Consider the following 21,402-nt stretch of genomic DNA (forward strand, 5'->3'; position numbering starts at 1 on the left):
ATATTTGAAACTCACTACTTGTACTGACATATTCCATCCAATTCCAAACTTGAGAGCTAGCGAATGTGCGCCATTATACAATTAGTATACTTCACATTTTGTTTTTCATATACAATTACACCAATGATAAGAAAGGTGAAAAAAAGAATCAAAAAATGAAGAATGCACATCTAAATTTGGTTACTTTTTTATGCACACAGCTAAAGATATGTCCCAGTTATAAATCTTGGGCAGAATAGCACATCTGAAAACACTTTTCATTGCATCAAATTAACATTAACAATTCCACAGAAAATGTAACCTCAGAAAGGGAAAATAAAGTTAACCAATCAGTGGTATGACAAACTGGACATAAAGAGGAAGGAATATGTCTTGTGAGACAAGTTTAAAAACAATTTTTTTGATACATTGTTGTTGTTTTTTCAAGCGATGGAAACAAGAAGCACATTGTACTCAGTAGACCATAAATATAATTACACAATGTATGCAGTTTAGCCCCAACATTCAAAATATTGTAAAGAGCAGTCGATTTTTCACATTCATAAAGCAGGTATTGGTATTGGCACCATCACAAGCATAATGATCAGAAGCAAAATATATTATTATTACTATCATCATCATTATTATTACTACTATTATTATTATTATTATTATCATTATCATTATTACTACATGTATTACCATCAATATTTTACAGAGATTTATGATCATGCATGAGAAATACCTCAAGTGTTGATACAGTCTCACAACTCTTCCAATCATTTTAACACTTAATTTTCACCAAACCTTACACAAATATATCAGCACTTTATACAACCTACTTAAAGAAAGCTTAAAATTATAATCAGAGTTAGAGGGCAAGTCCACCTTCATATAGACCTACATGTGGATTGAGTGAATGCGCAGCAATAAGCCAGTCCGGAGATAGCTCATGTGCACATAGGTACAACTGACCTTTCATTTTTCTCAGTTGGTTAGGCACTTCGCTCAATTCAAAGTGACATAATGCAGCAGCTTGCCCACCATAGCCATTTATGGAACTCATATTCAAACAAAGAATGAACCTAACCAGTGTAGATGAAGTGACCAGTATGGTTCGTCAATCAACACTTAGGGAATCATCTATTTTATTAAGTGCTGTTTTGAATATGTTAACAAACTTTTTTTGTGTGTTAACATTGCCTATTACCAGGCTTGCTGTCAAGTGGATGTACTGGCAGGCACCATTTATAAGGATTCCATGAATAATCCTAGCATTACAGATGCTTATCTCAGTGAAATTAAAAAACCAACCTGTCTCTCGGTACAAATAACCTTTTTCCGCACATGCTCAAACTGGTACCCCGAACTGGCTTATACTATTAGAACACATCAGTAAAAAAAGTGAAAAGCGGACATTCAGTTCAAAAGTTAATAATCTTTAAATCATTTGTGCAGTCGCAGCAGAGTGAGAAGAGTTTATGATGTCACATGCGTAGAACAATTCAAGGAAAACCTAAAGAGAATTTCACTTTTTTTTTCTTTCAGGTAAAACATGCACATTTCCTCAACAAGTCACTGACGTATGTAAGGGCAATGATAATACATGTAGTTTCTGCCTTCTTAAAGAGTGAAGTCCAGTGTTCTTTTATATGCAAAAAAAAAGTAGATATGATATGTTGAGTTTTCTCAGGTTTTGGAACAAACTCTATTTTTCAATCCTTATATACATAAAGGGTTTGTGAGAAAATCATGCTTCTGTCAAGTGTCACAAAGCTACTCCACTTATGACATTGCATTGCCAGAGATTGCCCAAAATTGGCATACATTGTGTGGCTGTCTACTACAAAAAACAGCAGGCGACTTATTTTTTTTTTTGTCCCTACTTAAACAATCAATTCAAAGTGTGCATGTGTTATTGAAGCACTGAGGCTATCGATGGTGAAGAAATATCTAATATATGAACAATACAAACTAACCCCATCTAGTATGAAATATAATGGAAAGCATAATTTGAGTATTTCATATCCATTAGCAGATTCATATTTTCATCCATAATCCACCCCCCCCCCCCCCCAAAAAAAAAAAGAAAAAAGATAAAAGTGAATAGAAGTCAAGTTCTCTTTAGGTTGTGTTTAAATTTGTAATTTGCCAGTTCGTTCTCTTGTATTTTTCTATTATATATTTCTTTAGAGTATTCTTGTAAATATTCAAGCCCAGTGCATTCTAAGAAAGGGAATAACCTGACAACAGTTTAGAAGACAGAATAAATAGTTATCGTTATCTATGAAATTAGACATTTTCACATATATTTTGCAAAAAAAAAATGCTAATCTTCATTTCATGGAGTGGCTTCATGCTCACCCTCGGCTAAAAACAGGGAGGTGATTACTCCTTTCTGGATTAAAATGGAAAGATGTTTCTAGAGCCGTGGTGTTTAGCAATTCTAATGGGGGGGGGGGGGGATTCAATGTGACCCGTCTCAAATTTTATATGGTTTAAACATACATGACATAGCCTATGACATAGGAGTCTCATTATTATGCCTCTGCCCTGAATGGTGCCGGAGGCATATGTTTTCAGGTTGCCTGTCTGTCTCCCGGTCTGTGCGGATGTATCTACGGAAAAATTGATGGGCTTTCATCAAACCTGGTTCAGGGATACTACATGATGCTGATGATCTTATTGGCTTTTGGACTATATCTGCTAAAAGTCAAAGAAAATTTGAAAATAATGTTTTTGCTACTTCTCTAGTCAGGGAAATCGGTGTACTCGTGTGTACTGGTTGGTTGGCGCATTCAGTTGGGTACAGCAAGGTTTCATCCTCTGCTTTCACAGGAAAGCCAACTCCCAACTTCTTGTTCTCGTAGTCAAGGTATATCTGATCCTCTGCTTCAGCAACCTGCAGCTTGGTCTTCATAGCTAATCTCATCTTACGCTGCATAAGTCGAAACTCCTCGAGCTCTAGTTTTTGATGCGTTTCTATAGCACCTGCTTCAGCTGCCAAATAGTATGCCCTTCTGGCCATCACTCTCAGAAGGACTGGCATGGCTTCCACACTGACTCAACGAGGAACCAGGATTGACATCCTGAACATCTTCCATCTCCAGCTCTGGCATCCTATATGGCTCACCAGTCTCTCGAGGTTGACCTGCATCACTCATCCTGAAGACCATTATTGAACTTGATGCATAGTGAACTCGATGATGAATAATCACAGGTCCCTTTGGCCCAGTATGAGACCAAGCTAACACCATGCATCAGCATGGATCAGCAAGGCTCAACCTGTAATTGAATAAAACAAAGTTCAACATACAATCAATATTGGAATATCTACCTGCTAAAGTATGGGATCAAGTAGTTGTACTTCTGAAGTGATTTACTGTTTACATACCTTGTTTGTGTGACTTATTTTATGTCATGTCTAGCACATGCAACTTCTCCAGTAGATATTATCTAAATTCACATATCGTGTATCATTGCTTATGCTCTGTGACTATGGCATTGCTAATTTATAACACACATTCTATTTTCATTGATAGACAACAAGGAGTCAAGGCCAACCTAAATTTTCTGACTTCAATCTTCATACATGTCTTAAATTCTCCTAAATGAACCAGGAACGCTATTTTTCTTCATTAGGCACATCATACATGCCTACATCGTTCTTCGTATCAACTTCACAGAAACCAATATCCAACTGAGCCTCAACTCGGCTCAAACGTAATAATTCCTATTAACGAATATGATGCGACTATATCCGGTCACCTATTTACGTACGTACCTTGGTAACTGCGTCCAGCAGCCCCATACGCATAGCGTAATTACGCTATGGCTATGCGTATGGGGCTGTTGGTCGTAGTTAGTACCTTGGTTGAGGCTTTCCGTATTACTGTGCACTTTCATTGACTTATTCGCTATGCTTTACTGTATGTACCTGATATGTATGATCGCACTTCTGACATGTTAGTACACATGTACCTCGATACAACTCTTTCGCATCAGTTTTCACCACTCAGCATTCGATTAGCATAATTCACACATATCATCATCGATTACTGTGAAATATTTTCAACGGAATTATAGTACAACTATCTACTCACAACGTTTGGCTCATCAAAAAGATTAATTCATCATCCCAACCTCACGGTCGTCTGTCCATTTCAAACGAGGAACGTCAGTAGTATGCACGTACGTACGTATACCGCGCGACCAACGGCGTGGCGTGCGCATGCGATTTTAGCTTTGCCATTGACCAAGTGTATGTGCTGAACGGTCCACGCGTGCACGCATAATACGTGTACTCTATGATAACGTCATTGAAATGATATTCTTGATCCCGGTGCGAGAAGAAAAAACAAATGTTTAATTCAAGTAGTATTTTTTTTAGTACAGTATTACTGATGACACTGTTACTCTTTAACAACGTGTAGTTATATTTTCAATTAAAAATATACGATAATATCCAAAAATAGTGTGGCATTTCAAGCAAACACCATTCAACACCCACATGTCAGCTTTCGGGAAAGACTATGGAATGGTTCCAAATTCGAACCCTTAAGACTTGGCTCCCTTTAGGGTTCGGATTTGCACCCCTACACCCATCCCGAACCCTATAAGGTGCCTTTTAGTTAGATTTGCTCGTAGGGTGAAAATATGAACCCTAATAGAACCCTAATTTCTCTGTGTGTACTGGATTTCATTGTTGTATAAGCGTGAGAAATAATATGTTGATTTCAATTCAATTAATTCTAATTCAACAATCGTTGCATTTAAACCTGCCAGCTTATTGCTCAAAGCACTTAAACCTTTAACGTGGTGCACTTCGTTTCACAGTACCAATGCGTAATTCCATACCTGTGTAATTCTATACTTTGCTGAATTTGAATACAATATAAGATTAAACTCAAACACACAGATTATAATTATGTGTGTGTGAGAGTGCGCATGTGTGTGAGTGCAGAATAAAAAGTGATAATGGTCGGAAGAATTATTCAAATTCGATGAGGCGATGAGGCCAACTACTTGGCAGAAAAATATTTTTAACTTTGGATTTATTTTAGTTTAGTAAGCAATCGAAAATGCTCTGTAAGGAAAATGTGCTTCATTTCCTGTTGTGAAGTTTTTGTCCGATTTTGTATTTTGTTTTTGTCGCTCTGGATGGGCAAATCACTTAATATTTAATCTTTACGTGTGAATAATAGTATCCAACACTACACTAAGAAGAGGTAAAACTTATTAAAGAGGAAATCCAGCCAAAATTAAATAAACTCTAAAAGAAAGGGAAGAAAATTCCCGACATAACGTTTCAAAAATGAAAACAAAAAAAAAATCGGAAAAGAAATTGGGAAGATATGACATTTTGAAATTCAACATTGTTTCAGAAAGCATTTCTTGACCAGTCCCTATTTATGAATATTAAAATAAGTGAGTTGATTATGTCATGCCCTAACAATGTTTCATGTATCTTGCATTATTTTAGCATGTACAGCTAAAAGCACATTCCCATATCAAAATATATCGGAAACATTTTGTTCCTTTTTAGTTTAGGTGCTTTTAAGGCAGGTTTGATATTCATACAGCTGATACCTGAGATTTTTTCCCCATTTCTGTATATAAAATGTACAAGAAATAGAGTATGACATCCTCAAGCTGCTGACTCGAATATTCATAACGACTGATCAAGTTAGTTAAAGTGTCCCCCCCCCCCCAAAAAAAAAAGAAATTTCATAATGTCATAACTTCCTTAATTCTAATCAGAGTTTGATCATTTCTGCACTGCTCTGCAGGGACTTTCTTTTTCTTTCTCTTTATTTTGAATTGATAAAATTCTGGAGTGGATTCCTTCTTTAATGGGTCATGCCACACCAATTATTCCCATCTGAGGTTACAATCATATTTAGATATGGATTAATAAAGAGCTGCTGCAGTTGATCTCTTGTTGTAATTTCTATATCAACTGTTTAGCGCCATCAAGATATTGAATAAATCAGAAGTTGTATTTTTTGACATATCTAAACTTCAATTTTAGACGCATCGGGATCGTGTTCCGGTCGATGCTTTGCTAGCCATGACTCCTCAAAGGATTGCCAGTGCAACACAGCCTGTGAGAACTACGGAGACTGTTGTAGCGACTACTACTCACTTTGTCTCGGCGAGTATAATGCTATTTTCCGGCAACTTTACACAATCATCTTTTTTTTCCCCGCAATTCAGGTATAGTGATTTTGATTTATTCTTATAATCGTCAAATTGTCATTTTCATTTTTTTTTTCATTTTCATAGTTACATTATTATCATTGTCATGATACCTATTGACAGTTTGATAGTGTTATTTTCATTTATTGCAATTTTGCTTAAATTTGTATTGTCATGTGATGTAGGCCCTACATTTTGCTGTTATCACTTTTCTTCAGTGTATACAGTGCAGTGCTTTCGCTCTTTCAGTGTTGTTGTCATTAAAAAATAATAATTCTTATCAAATTATCGTTTCTTCCTCTTTGTCATGAACCCGTCCAAATGTAAGAAAACTCCGCTAGAATGACAAGTGAATGTCACGTTACTGCTGGTCTTACCTTCTCCTGCTCAAAAGTCGTACTTCAAACAAGTCTTTCTAAGAATATACATGTAGCATAGTTCTGTACCATACCGCCATAATGCTGTCATGATGTCAGATGATATAATCAGCCAGTTCGGGGTTCTAAATTGTCTCCTGACTCGAAATGTTCTCGGTATTCAGAGAATGCAGTACAGCGAGACGGCAGCCATACTCGACAGAACCTGATGCATCTCGTTTCGATGATTTAAAATGAAAATATAGTTCTGGTAAGGGTTTGAGAATCCGTCTTACACCATTTCATATTTGCTTGCAGTATATCTAAAGAAACTTACCTGTCTGACGCGATTTGCCGGGATGACGAGTTGTTTCGAAGTTTTTTAAGATACAAAATAACAGTCGGTATACCAAGTTTTATTCCAGAAGGATCATGCTAACTCGGCCTCAGAGACAACTCGACCATATTTCAGACAATACATTACACGCAGTTTGTGATTTCCATATTTAGGCGCACGTTCATTTTGTATGCGCGTTGTATCAACTCGGCCCATAACTGCGACCAGCCAGAACGCGAAGCGGTCCCATAGTACAATACTGTGCAATCCTGAGGGACAACTCGGCCCCGCCGTCAAAGCGAGGCCGAGTTGTCCCAGAGTCCGAGTCAGCCTGACCCCGATTTGGTTAATACACTGTATTTCGCATTTTCGTCGTTACCCAGGGAATATCTTGTTATTACAGCGTTATTCCACACATTTCTTAGGTATACGTGTACATTTTGCAGCGAAATTTGATACTTGTACAGGCGTACCAGAACTATGTTTTACCTTTATCTTGCGCACTCCACAAAATTCAGCCCCTATAATTCGTTTTACGGTGAGCTTATACTGGACCCTCCTATCCCTATGCGACAACTGCCGATATTGCGAGAACTATATGGGACAGCAGTCATACGTCCTTTTGCAACGACTTACAGACTTGTACAATTAGAATTATACAATTATACGGCAATTTTCCTCGCAGTAGATGGAGCATTCGCAAAAACCGATAAGTCCATTTTTTAAGATTTTGAAGTACGGCCTCTATCATAAAGTACAAAATAATAACTTTTAAATGCATGGTCATTACATATAAAGGTAGATTTTCTGAAGTTATGGTCAATAGAAGCAAATGATTTCGTTTTATTCTCTTTATTTTTCTTGACCTTTAATCGCAAATACATGTATCTCCATTTGTCAAATATGGACTTACTGGTTTTTGCGAACAAACAATTCATTAATATTGTATGGTATTCATACGTGTTTTACGTATACATACAGTTATACATATCTAAATACTATTCGATTTCACTTTGACAGGATCCTCCTATTCCTGTGCCAATGGCCGATGTGGTGAGAACTACGACAGCAGCAACCCGTGCCACTGCAACGACTTGTGCACGAATTACGGCAACTGTTGCGGAGATTATGATGATTACTGCTCAGGTAACGTTCCCTGAGAATAATGAAACTTATCGGCAGATGAAAAATAATTCTATTGTGCAGGGGCGGATCCAGGAATTCCGTAAAGGGGGGGGGGGCAAACAATATTTCTGGTGCTACTTCCGGGTTTCATCTTTTTTTTTTCTTTTATTTTAACAACAAAATAAAGAGGGGGCGCGCGCCCGGTGCGCCCCCCCCCCCCCCCCCCCCCCCTCTGGATCCTCCACTGTTGTATGATGCGTATAAATGTATTGGCAATGCAATTCCAATTTCGTCAGGTTCCTCCAACTCCTGCAACGGCCGTTGTGGTGAGGGTTACGACAGATTGAACCCAGTCGTGCCACTGCGGTGACTTGTGCAAGGACTACGACGACTGTTGCTCGGACTATAATGATCACTGCTCAGGTAACGTTTCCTGAGACTGACTGGCGATAGATGAAAAAATCTGTCTGCTGCATGATATATAATTTCATAAATTGCATGTGCGATTACAATTTTCTTCTTCAGGTTCCCCTGACTCCTGCAGCGGCCGATGTGGCGAGGATTACGACAGCACCAACCAGTGTCACTGCAACGACCAGTGCAAGAACTACGGCAACTGTTGCACGGACTACGATGATCATTGTTCAGGTAAAGTTCCCTGAAACTCAGCAGTTACTGGCTGTATTGTCTGCTGCGTGATATATAGGCTTACTGTTTTTATATTATACAAATAATTAGTGTTTATGAGTGCTATGGTTCTGAATATTACAAGAGCATGCAAGTTTAACCGTTCTATTCAGCTACGCGAAGCGGAGTTGAATAGAACGGTTATGAATTATATAAGCAAAATATGCCTATGGCATGGAATGTTAAAAAAAAGTGTACGTAGCTAGGTATTTGACACATGACAAGTGTCTAATACGATTTGATTTTTCTTCTTCAGGGTTTTTCGATTCCTACTCAAACGGTCGATGCAGAACAAAATACCGTAGAAGGAATTTTACCGATCCTGCAAAGATTGTATCATGACGTTGATAGAACACTGTTCATGTAGAGGACCCATTTGTGGCCTTTCGTAGTAAATAAGGGAAAGGGTTTGGTCAGTCTTTTATCATTTTCTTCTTAGTGATTATTCGTTGTTATCGTTGTTGTTGTTTTTAGACATAATGCAAATGTAGTGTGTCACAAAGCCAAGATACAAGAACTCTATAGGAAAATAAAATGAAAATATAGGGTATATACATTGTACAGTTATAAATTAGAAAGATAGAGCGATATGGTACGTATGTCACTGTGCACATGTGTGTGTGTGGTTTGGTGACTCAAATATCTTTTCTTAGTCAGCCGAACTTCATGCGTCTCTCACAATTATCTTCCTCCAATTTTGGCAACCGCATAATTATAATCAAATATAAAAGAGACAGCATGCGCATGCTCTCTGCCCCTTGTTTGTGTGTTTTATTTCCGTATTATAGAAACCAGCATATTCCATAGAGTAAGAAAAATGTTTTACATAAAGGTCAAGGAAAAAAAACATACGGAGAGTAGCCCATTTTTAGTAGTGACAATGATTGTCACTTCCGGTCTTCCATGGGCCCCTCTTGTAGTATACGGCTTTCTTTTGTCCCCAGCCCCTGGAGGGGGTGACCTGAATACGCTGTTCCAGGCCCTGTGGGACGCTGACGTGAATCGACTCGAAGACCCAGACCTGATCGTCAGCAGGCAGGAAAAGCTTACCGACTACTCAGACCGAATTGATCATTCTCCGGCAAAGTAATTTCAAGGACAGTTAGAAATACCCTACTGGAAAAAAAACAAAGTGTCCCACAGTGTGTTCACAGTGTGTTCACAGTGTGTTCATATAGTCAACTATGTGAAAACGCTAGAATTTAACAGTGTGAAGATGATTTCACACTCTGGTGTGGTTTTCACAGTGTGTTCACATAGTAATGCTTTGTTTCACACTGCGAATTGATGACTCACACTGTGTTCACGCTGTTAAAACGCACGAATTTAACAGTGTGATTAACAGCGTGAAGAGATTTCACACTGTGTTCACAATGTGTTCAAACTGTGTTTCTCACACTGTGGGACACTGTGTTCTTTCCAGCAGGGTTATGTGCTGATTTCTGAGGTTGGAATATCTATGATGACTTTCGAAGAAATAAACGTTGTGATTACTGATTTCCATTAATTTAGTTTTCTGGTGTTTAACTATTTATCTATCTCTCTTTCTATTTGTTTACTTACTTACTTACTTATTTTAACACTTACTTACTTACAAGGCTTGTACGGTCACAACCCTCCAAATCAGCCTATCGGCGACCGGGCAGCGAGTTATTAGCCAATTTCGGCCGGGCACCGACGGGGCACCACCACTGATTTTTCAGGACAGTGGATGCTGTCGAGTGATTTAGGGAACAACCAGCTAGGGCTATCTGATAGAGGCAGGGGAGAGATAGATGCAAGGAAACCCTACCACCTTGTCCCCCTGAAAGAAGAAACAAGCAGCTGCAGCTTCCACCTGGTCATCTCAGAGGTAGCCCGTGCAGAAAACGACTGTCTGCTAGCAACATCGCGGAAAAGAAAGACAGGAACAGCAACTGTCGTGCGGATAGAGATGAAAACTTTTACGATGAAAACTTTTATTATGAAAAAGTTTTGTTATGTTGACACAGTCTCTTGAATGAAGACGTGATGAATGACAGATACGTGGATAATGAAAATAGGGAATTAAATAGGAAATACAAAGCATGGTAAATGTAGGGTAGAAAGGAAAGATATTTTGGAAGATTCTAATCTAGAAGTGATTACATTTTTTTTTCATATTAGCTTTTCCTTCCTATCTATTTGACTTCCTATTTTCTATTTGTCACTCATCTTCGGTTCCTAAATCTTTAACTTCAGTTTTATCCCTTTGTTACGAATCAAACTCTGTTCTGAGGAGAATAAGGTAGAAGGAAAGTTATCTATTCGCATACAGCGTTTCATGTACTCCTGTGTTCACAAAAGTGTTGGCATGTGACCCTCGCTTTCGTAGTCGTTGAGGTAGAATCAGTGGCATTGTCGACCTCGTTGCCATCTCAGATGCAGAGCAAAGGCGTTGTTGTTGATGGCCAAGGGGCTGCAGTCACATACATACCCAGGTAGCTAGTGAGAAATTTTCCACTGTCCAGTTGCCGGACCGGTGGGTCATCACTCGGTGACTGGTCGAAATCTGCGCGGAGGAGATCCCCCTATTTCGGCAAGTTTTGACATAATCGACCGGCGATCGACGGGAAATCGAAAGGGCATCGCTCGGGCATTCGCCAGGGTTTTACAGCCCTCAGGACTTCTCCAAAAATCGTTGGGTAATGCCTTCATTCCAGCGCTGACCGAGCAGGCTATAAATCGGCCGGATCCCGCCCCAAGTTGCGACCGTAGCCTCACTGAGACTAAGGTCACAACTAAGAGCGGCAACCGACGGGTTTGCAAACCCGGGGCCCGTTGCACAAGAGTTACAATTGTGGTAACTTTGCCATCCAATGGTAACTAACATGGAATTCTTGATTTTGATTGGCTGTTGAGTATTGTTGCCATAGTAGTTACCATTGGATGGCAAAGTTACCATAATTGTAACTTTTATGCAACGGGCCCCTGGACGATCGCCGCTGAAATTTTGGCACCGCCAAGCAATTTTTGGAGATTTCGAGCAAGCTGCAATACGCCAGCGATGCCCGAGCGATGCCCTGTTGATCTCCCATCCGACACCGGTTGATTTTAGGTAAAAACTTTGGGAAAATATGTAGATTTTCTCCGCGCAGAGACTTAGCAGTCACCGAGTGATGCCCGACCGGCAACTGGACGATGTCCCACCGGCCACCGGCCGATTTTTACGAAATCGCTGTTGGGGTTTCCTTGCCTCTATCCCTCCCCCTGCCTCTTCCAGATTGCCCTGGCTCCTCTTCCCATCTGGTCCTTTGGTTTTCTTTTGTGCTCTTGTCATTTTTTGTTTTACTATTCTTGTTCGGTTGTTCGGCGGTTATTGCTTGGACATCGCATAATTTCTGCAGCGAGTTATAACTTCAGCGTCCACCGACCGATGCAGTAAAAATCAGTGGCGACCGGTTGGCCACTGGTTGGTCACCGGTAGGTGCCCGGCCTAAAGTGGCTAAAAACTCGCCGACCGGTCGCCGAGCAAGCTGATTTTGGAGGTTGTGACCATAGATAGCCTTGATCTTACCTAGTTATCTATCTATTAAACTCGTCCAAAGTCATATATCACTACCTTGTAAAAAACAAACAAACAAACAAACAAAAACGGTTCAATCTCTCCCATTCAGTCTTTTCACTTATGTGAACGAGGCAAAGCTGACTGGCACATGGCCGTCATTCATGGCACTCTTGGACAACTACAACCGGTTCACCGGCACCCAAGACACCACCACATCCAACGAAAACCAAGAAATTGAAAACTTCCTGGACGATATCTACAGCACCGAAGTTATGAGCTTGACAACCCAGTATATGATCGACAACGGTAATCAGGGTTTTCGTAACTTTTTTCATTCTCCTCCAAACATCTCCTTTGATACCCCATCATTGGCCATATTATTAAGATACTAGGAACCTCTTTCAGAGACCAAGGGTCTCAGCTTGTTTTACCGTCACTATCGTCTAATGTTATAATGCCCGACGTGAAGACAATGATCTTGCTAATGTGACAGGCGCAACTCCGCCATATATGGGCTGTAAAACTTTTAGAGGTCAAAGTTCTCACAGCAGTCAGAAATCCGAAGAAATACAAGATCTTCAAATCCGTCTCAAGTCAAATCAAATGGAATCAAAACAAACCTCATTATGAACAAAATGACTCGATTGGACTGGCTGAGTAAAGCATGGGCGTCACCAGGGGGGGTGCGTTGGGTGCGAACGCACCCCCCTTCAGATCCTTAAAAAAAAAAAAAAAAAATCAGTCTGCGAGCGACCTCAACGCCGGACGCTAAATAATTATTCTTTTCTATTTTTTTTTTTAAATTTTGCACCAGGGACAAAAAAAAAAAAGAATCGTCGGCAAAAACAATTCGCACCCCTGGTTCTGGCAGCACTGATTTTATACATATCTACTAGTATTCTACAGTGTTTACTATTTATCGACCGTACTGTACATCCGTACGATACGGAGCACTTATACACGTTTGCATGTACGTGTGCTTCTTACAAGTATTTAGGGTCTATGTACGTTACTTCTGACCAATCCATATTGCCAGCCCAAGAGCGAGCCTTAGCCTCATTAAAAAAAAAAAATGAAAAAAAAAATGGAGGGGCAAGCATATCATTTTGCTCACCCCCCCCCCCCCCCCTCTATAATTCCAGAGACGAGAAGATTTTCTTATCTTTTTTTTTTGACAGAAAAACAAAAAGTTACCCCCATATAAATATTGGAGGGACAAGAATATTTTAATTTTGCCCCCCCCCCCCCCCGTAATTAATAATTCCCGAAATGAGAAGATTTTCTTGCTTTTGAAAGAAAACAAAAATGTTGCCCCCGTAAAAATATTGGAAGGCAAGCGCACCATTTGCCCCACCCCACATAATCATAATTCCCACGATGAAAAGATTTTCTTGCTTTTTTGTTAGAATTCAAGAAATCTGTCCAATTATTTCGCCCAAAAGCAGTGGCGTAACTACGGAGGGGGGGGGGGGGGTGCGCCCCCTCCCAATCCGCTTGTAAAAAAAAAAAGACTTACCGAAATAGTAATTCAAGTGTTAGTAAACTGCTTTTGAATGAAAGGGTGATCAAGAAATAAGATATTTTTCTATGATTTCTTTTAACCATAATTAAATAGGTATATAGTGTGAAACATTGTTCAAAAAGCCCGGACCCGACAAAAGATTGTGATTCATCGTGATTCCTGGTTGGCATTCTGCATATTAAAGCAGGATGTGCGCAGTGTACTCAGTACATCCGAACGAAGAGTCGCTACAATGTTGCGCAATGTGATGTAGAATGTACACCTTTGTACCTTACGCTTCGTTATCAAAGCTAGATCATTGATTTTGCAGTGTTGCTTTACATACTAGTCTATATAGAAATGTCTTGCATTGCCGATAAAAAGACTTGACCTGGGCTAATTCCTAACTTTTCCATGTACATAATACACACACACAAACCAAAACGCTCAATTAGTTTATAGGGGATGCTCTAAAGTGCAGATTTTGGACATCCTTCCCCTGCTTGGTCACTTCGACGCCACCTCGCTGGTCATACCTCCCCCAGTCATGAACATAAACCCACACCCTTGACTACCAGTGGCAGATCCAGGGGAGGGGCGCACCGGGCGTCCCCCCTCCCCTTTAATTTCCAAAGCGAAAAAAAAAAAAACATAGCTTCAAACGGCAGTTTTTGGACAGTAAAATGTCAAAATTTTCAAGCTCGCTCGCTCCGCTCGCTCGCATTTAGTCGTAATGCCATTTTCCTGAAGTTGCTGCCAGTAATTGCCGGCAGTTGCGCCTGGTGCGCCCCCCCCTTAATTTCCAAAGCGAAAAAATATGGCTACAAACGGCAGTTTTTTTTTTACTTGTAAAATGTCAAAATTTTCAAGCTCACTCTCTTTGCTCGCTCGCATTTAATCGTTATGCAATAAATTCACCTGATGTTGCTGCCAGTAATTGCCTGCAGTTGCGCCCGGTGCGCCCCCTTAATTTCGAAAGCAAAAAAAAGCTATAGCTTCAAATGGCAGTTTTTGGACTGTAAAATGTCAAAATTTTCAAGCTCGCTCGCATTTATTCTTTATGCCATTCTGCTGATGTTACTGCCAGCAATTGTCAGCAGTTGCGCCCGGTGCGCCCCCCCCCCCCCCTTAATTTCCAAAGCGAAAAAATATGGCTACAAATGGCAGTTTTTTTTTACTTGTAAAATGTCAAAATTTTCAAGCTCGCTCTCTTCGCTCGCTCGCATTTAATCGTTATGCAATAATTCACCTGATGTTGCTGCCAGTAATTGCCTGCCGTTGCGCCCGGTGCGCCCCCCCTTAATTTCCAAAGCGAAAAAATATGGCTAAGAACGGCAGTTTTTGGAATGTAAAATGTAAAATTTTCAAGCTCGCTCTCTTCGCTCGCTCGCATTTAATCGTTATGCAATTCACCTGATGTTGCTGCCAGTAATTGCCAGCAGTTACGCCCGGTGCCCCTCCCCCCTTAATTTCCAAAGCGAAAAAATATGGCTAAGAACGGCAGTTTTTGGACTGTAAAATGTAAAATGTAAAATGTAATCATTATGCTCTCCTGATATTAATGCCAGTATTTGCCAGCAGTTGCGCCCCATGCGCCCCCTTAAATTTTAAAGCAAAGAAATATAGCTTAGTTTGTTTGTTTTTTTATTGTAAAATGTCAAAATTTTCAAGCTCGCTCGCTCGCATTTAATTGTTATGCAATTCTCTGATGTTGCTGCCAGTAATGCCGGCAGTTGCACCCGGTGCGCCCCCCCCCCCCTCCTTTATTTCCAAAGCGAAACAAATATGGCTCCAAATGGCAGTTTTTGGACTGTAAAATGTCAAACATTTCAAGCTCGCTCCCTTCGCTCGCTCGCATGTAATTGTTATGCCATTCACCTGATGTTGCTGCCAGTAATTGCCAGCAGTTGCGCCCGTTGCGCCCCTCCCCCCTTAATTTCCAAAGCAAAAAAATATGGCTACAATCGGCAGTTTTTGGACTGTAAAATGTCAAAATTGTCAAGCTCGCTCGCATTTAATTGCACTGGCGTAGCCGGGGGGGGGGGGCGATGGGGGCGGTCGCCCCCCCCCCCCCCCCCCCCCCCCGTAAGATTTGGACCGGGGATTTGGGAGGCGGAAAAAAAAATGCGTGTATACTGTATGCATGCACATGAAGCGGGTCTCCTTTGCAACCTTTCATCAAATAAGATATTTTTTTTTTAATATTTCACTCAATGTGTGCACCAGATCGTTGAATTTCAATTCAAAATATGCAAAATCTCTCGTGCTTGGGAGGGGGTATCCCCCTCCCAACCCCTCCCCCTCTGTGCCTCTTTCCCTAGCTAAGTACACTTTTTAGATTTACAAAAAATTCTGAATAATTCTGAGAGCGCAAGACTCATCACTTATATTCCGAAAACAGAAGGTTCCCTCATGTATAAGGGGAATTTCCCCTTTTAATCGACCCTTTCCTCCCTCAGCCCCCCCCCCCCCCCCCATCAGTTTTTTTTTTTTTTATTTGGTGATTTCCCAAATGTTGATTCCATCAAATATGCGTATACGAGATATCTCAATTTCAACCTTAAAAAGATAAAAGCTCCATCGGAAGGGAAGGGTGGAGATAACACTCGCCTACGCCTTCTCCCTGCTCGCCCCCCCCCCCCCCCCACCCTGCCATGCAAAGAAATAGACTGTGGCTATACCCAGATCGCTTTATTTCAATTCTACAAACGCAAAAGCTCCGCGAGCGGGAGGAGGAATCCCCCTTCCCCTAAGCTCTACCTCACTAGACTTAATACATACGCACAGATGGTGCACATTCGGAATAAGAGCTAAATTCCGTGATTTTAACACTTCGATGAAAAAGTATTGCACCAAAAATTTGCAACAGATCGCTGAATTTCAGGTCTGAAAACGCAAAATCACCTTCGTGTGGGAGGGGATATGCCCCTATCTACACCCTCGTGTGCATGCTTCAAGTTCTGTTTGATTGCTGAACAGACAGCGTTCATGATATTCAGTGTAAGAATTAATACAAGAAGACTAGTGTATTTAAATCATACCATTTTATAGGCAATTGTTCAATAATAATCTACACTAAAATATACTGCAACCTTAAACAAGTGGGACTGTTTCAACTCGTTAAAACACGCAAAAACATGCATCAAATTGCACCATTTGCAACATCAAAATGCAAAAAGTTCTCACCGTGGGAGGGGGGATAATAATTGCCTGCAGTTGCGCCCGGTGCGCCCCCTCCCCTTTAATTTCCAAAGCAAAAAAAAATATGGCTACAAACGGCAGTTTTTGCTGTAAAATGTCAAAATAGCCTAGTCGTTATGCCATTCTCCTGATATCGCTGCCAGTAATTTGTCGTTTCACACCGTCATTGCACAATCCATTTATAGGGGATACAACCCCCTCCGGCACTTTCACACCCTCCCCCCACCCTTGCTCGCTCCCTCGCATACTAACAACCCCCTCTCCCCCCCCCCCCCCCCCCCAAGATGAAATCCTAGCTACGCCGGTGCCCTTTCCCCGCTTGGTTTCCCTTAAAAAACAGTAAAAGACTAGGGATTGAGAGCTTCCTATATTCCAAATGTCTGTCCAAAAAATCTCGTAAACATTTAGTGTCAAAACGCACCCCCCTTGAAAAAAAGCTGGTGACGCCCCTGTAAAGTAAGGCCTTCTAACTGTGTTAGACTTCTTGTATGCATTCCATAAAGGGGAAGTTATTCAGTAATTATCATAATTGCATTATTAAATTTACCCGTCATGGCAACAAGCGATCCGCATCCGATCAGTTGTGGGGACACGGATTGTTGCTATTGTAACTCCAACAACGGGTCGTAACAGATGCAGAGCGCTTTGATCGGTGTACTTCTTTATCTTTAATAGTGTGAGAACAGTGAAAGCTAATCCTCAATGCATGTTAAGGGTATCGAAAGTTTAGCTTCATGTTTTGGCTTTTTTAGGATATTTTGCATCGGCGTCGGAGTTCCGGGACTATGTGAAGAGTATCTGGTTTGACCTCTACACAAGGTCTGGTGGAACCATCGACTCGTCTGGCTTCGAGCACACTTTCGTCGGAGAGGTCAAGAACGGAAAGGTCAGCGGCTACCACAACTGGCTGGCCTTCTACTTGGACGAGCAGGAATCAACGGTCAACTACTATGGCTACACCAGTGACAACGAGGTGAGAGGATGAGGGATTATATGCAGCTCTATAGGCTGTCCTGTCGGCATTGTGGGAGCAATGGGGCATAGTGGATGGGGCTCTGGGACTATCAAACACAAGGTCCTGGATTCGACTCCAACCTGATGGGTTCATCCGTATTCGTTGGACAAGATGTTTTACCAACAATGTTCAATCGCCATGACATATTTAGATTTGGTCTTTGTGGCTATTCATCGTTGCTGTTATTGTTCTTGTGGTATTTATCGTTTCTGTTTTATGAAAACAAAGTATGTAGGCTACATTATGTATTGATTGCACTGTCTAACTTTTTCCGATGTGCACAACACCGGTTCATTTGAAGTAGGCGTTATACAATAGAAAATAAATAGAAGTAGGTTTACTAGCTTAATGGTAACATCTTGTGTGAATATATGAGGATCTTCAGAGTTTGGTAACCCGGATGCCTATACATCATATATTATTTCTCTCTCTCTATCTGTTTGTTTGTTTGTTTGTTTGTTCGTTTGTTTGTTTATGTGTGTATGTGTGTGTGCGTCTTATAGCCGAATCAAATCCTGATGCAGTTCCGACTGGATGAGGGCAATGCGTCGTACTACAAGGAGCTTGCTTCCATCATCTACGGCGCCAGTCCCGAGTTCGAGCTAGCTGTCTTCACTGCCTGCTTCGTGGAAAACCCAAACACCATCAGCACTTTCACCCTCAATGGCCACACCCAGCGGGTGCAGACTTGGGACTACGAAAACTTTTACATTGGCTCCGCCTACTTCTCCGTGTAACGGAGGAGCAGCTGCCGGCCCAGATAAATACTAGCCGAAACGATCTCGATGACTTAATCTTGGCTTTATCCTCGTTATGACTCGAGGGGGCTTTTAAATTAATGTCAACAATAGGAAAGGAAGCGATGGTTGCCAATGATAGGAACTCTATACTCATTCTCGTTTCACGAAGACGGTCCAAGCTGTGTCGTCAACAGTTTGATCTCGATCAAACATGAGGCATACAGAGATTACAATAGCAATGATTGAATAATAGGGGTATCGACAATGATCAGAATCGTTTACCTTACCTTATTGACCTAAAATGGGCTGTAAAAGGTTTTATGAATTTGTGATTTAAAAAAAAAAAGTCTGTGTTCATCATTTTTGTTAGTTGATTGTTTTCCTTCCAGCAGCTATTAAGATAGGTCCATTATGGTGTTCACAACATGTAAGAAAATTATTCTAGTGATACTTATCCACAAACAGATCTTTGAAAAGTTTCCACCAAAAAAACGGCGCAGTATGCCCCCTTATATCACTACTTGATTTGAATCATCATTCATAAGGAAGACGGTAATTATAATATTTCGCACTCTTCATGGGCAAGTTGCAATAAACGTTAACCGCTTGAAAACTACCGGGTTCATTCATACAGACTACTATTTTGTTCATACAACGACCATTTTGTTTAGTCGGTAGAATAAATTCTCGTGTCATCTTGCCTCTTGTTGTTTATCTCGGAGGAACGTGTTAACTGTTTTATTCTAAACATTGGGTTGATGTATGATCAGTTGGCATTCGACGATTCCAACATTGTTAACATAGCAAAGTGGATCAGGGTAAAGTCATCATTGAATTTCATTTGGCTTCCATGTCGGCTTACCTTTGAAGTGATCGATTAAAATGATTCCAACAAACGTGATGTCTTACTTGTGACATTTCTGAGTCCTTTTTCATTCATGCATTCATGCATGCATTCCTTCATTCTTTCATTCATTCATTCATTCATTCATTCAATATTATTTTTTTTCAGAAGAAACACATAAATATTTTACAGAAATTGAATACATAAATCACATCACAATCACAATATATCATAAAAGAAAAGTATAAGTTTGAGAATATTAAAAGTATACGGAACTGCAGGAAATGGGGAGGAATGCTAAAGAGCAATGCTTGTTGAGTGCAGTCCTCCCCTCCCCCCCCCCTTCCACATACACACGTCATACAACAAACATGATGATTGATACACTATCATTATTATGTAAGAAGCGGAATTACGAAACAAATTGAGACAAAACCTAACCATGGACCTACTAGAATGACCTAACTATCGAACCTGAAACAAAAACCCTGGAAAAATCCCTGCACACAAATCACTTTGCAAATTACTTTGTTTGTTCATTACAAGTCTGTGTGTATCTTTTTTCATATTTTTACCGTACACTCGTTCTTACAACCAGAGATTATTACACTGAAAAAAAAAATCACATGTGCAAAAGATGAAACTTTATTACTTACAATTCTACATCAAAATGTCCAAGAGGTATAGCGTAACTAGAGATATAGCTTTGTTGAGCTGTACAGCCATAATAATTATGATAATGATGATAATTATAATCATGATAATAATGATAATGACTTTAATCATCACTTTATTATTATCATTATTATTATCATTATTACTATCATCATTATCATCATTAGTAGTAATAGTAGTAATAGTAGTAGTAGCAGAAGTAAGTAGAAGTATAAGAACAAGTTAGTTCCTAAGAAAAAAAAAATGATTTTTTTTCTTTTTTCTTTTTTAACCAGTGTATCCATGGATGATTATCTAAAGGTGTGAAACTCTCAGTGAAACTTCCAATCAGTTCGCTAGATATTTGCTCTTTCCATTAAAGTCAATTATGAAGATCGATTGGCATTGCCAACTCTGTCACTACCATAGGCAAATAAATTGCGTACAATATCAATGGTTGGCCCTACTTTGCAGGTGCTGGTGTCTGAAGGGTTAATGGAGACATGAACACGCACAGATGATTCATAATGCACGTAGGTGTAGCGCAATCTGCAAGGCTTTTTAATGTTTCTGCGTGAGTGTGTCTGTGTGTGTGTGTGCGTGCGTGCGTGTGTGTGTGTGTGTGTGTGTATGTGTGTGTGCGTGTACATGTGGGTGTGCGTGTTTCTGTGTTGCTTGAGATCAATTACAGCTGTCAATGTCGAGATAACGCCGACATATCTCAAAAACGTTAGATGATTGGACCGACCAGAAAGTAGGTCCAAAGTCTCTAAACTGGTCAGTCAACTCCGTCACGATCCAGCTCCATGACGAAGTTGAGTCTAAAACATGGACTAATTCTAGATACGATCGTATAATATTGTTTAAGTGCTCGCACCATATTGGTTGTTCTATGCTTACTGACGTGTAATTTCGACAATTATTCTGAAACTGGAGTTGATTCAAACCCCTAAATTACAAGGACTCCTGGTGGTATATATATAGCATTTAATTGTAATGGCAAGATTGCACAGCAAAGATTCTAGTGATTCAGTACACTGAAGAACGTAACAGTTTCATTTTACTTGATCAGAAATGTACGAAAAAAATATGCATTTCTTATCTGGCACATATTCATGAATCAACGATATCTGACACGATCACAAAATGCAAATTTAAGAAGGTATATAGTGATGTGAAAAATCATAATAACATGACTCATGTGAAAAAAAAATCCATTCAAAAGAACAACAACTGACA

The 21,402-nt window shown here is 40.2% G+C and overlaps 1 protein-coding gene across 1 annotated transcript; it reads left to right on the forward strand.

Annotated features, from left to right (window-relative positions):
• Positions 1 to 6,006: 6,006 nt before the first annotated feature.
• Positions 6,007 to 18,662, forward strand: LOC139719168 (uridylate-specific endoribonuclease D-like; the record flags this gene model as incomplete). Its single annotated transcript, XM_071630601.1, has 7 exons — positions 6,007 to 6,133; positions 7,891 to 8,016; positions 8,521 to 8,643; positions 9,636 to 9,768; positions 12,318 to 12,514; positions 17,663 to 17,883; positions 18,429 to 18,662. Coding segments are annotated over 7 exons (1,161 nt in total), but the record flags the coding sequence as incomplete, so codon positions are not given.
• Positions 18,663 to 21,402: the final 2,740 nt, after the last annotated feature.

This window comes from Diadema antillarum, unplaced genomic scaffold, assembly GCF_040938485.1.
Source record: "Diadema antillarum isolate AM-2024a unplaced genomic scaffold, OU_Dant_1.0 scf00000106, whole genome shotgun sequence".
Classification (NCBI taxonomy): Eukaryota; Metazoa; Echinodermata; class Echinoidea; order Diadematoida; family Diadematidae; genus Diadema; species Diadema antillarum.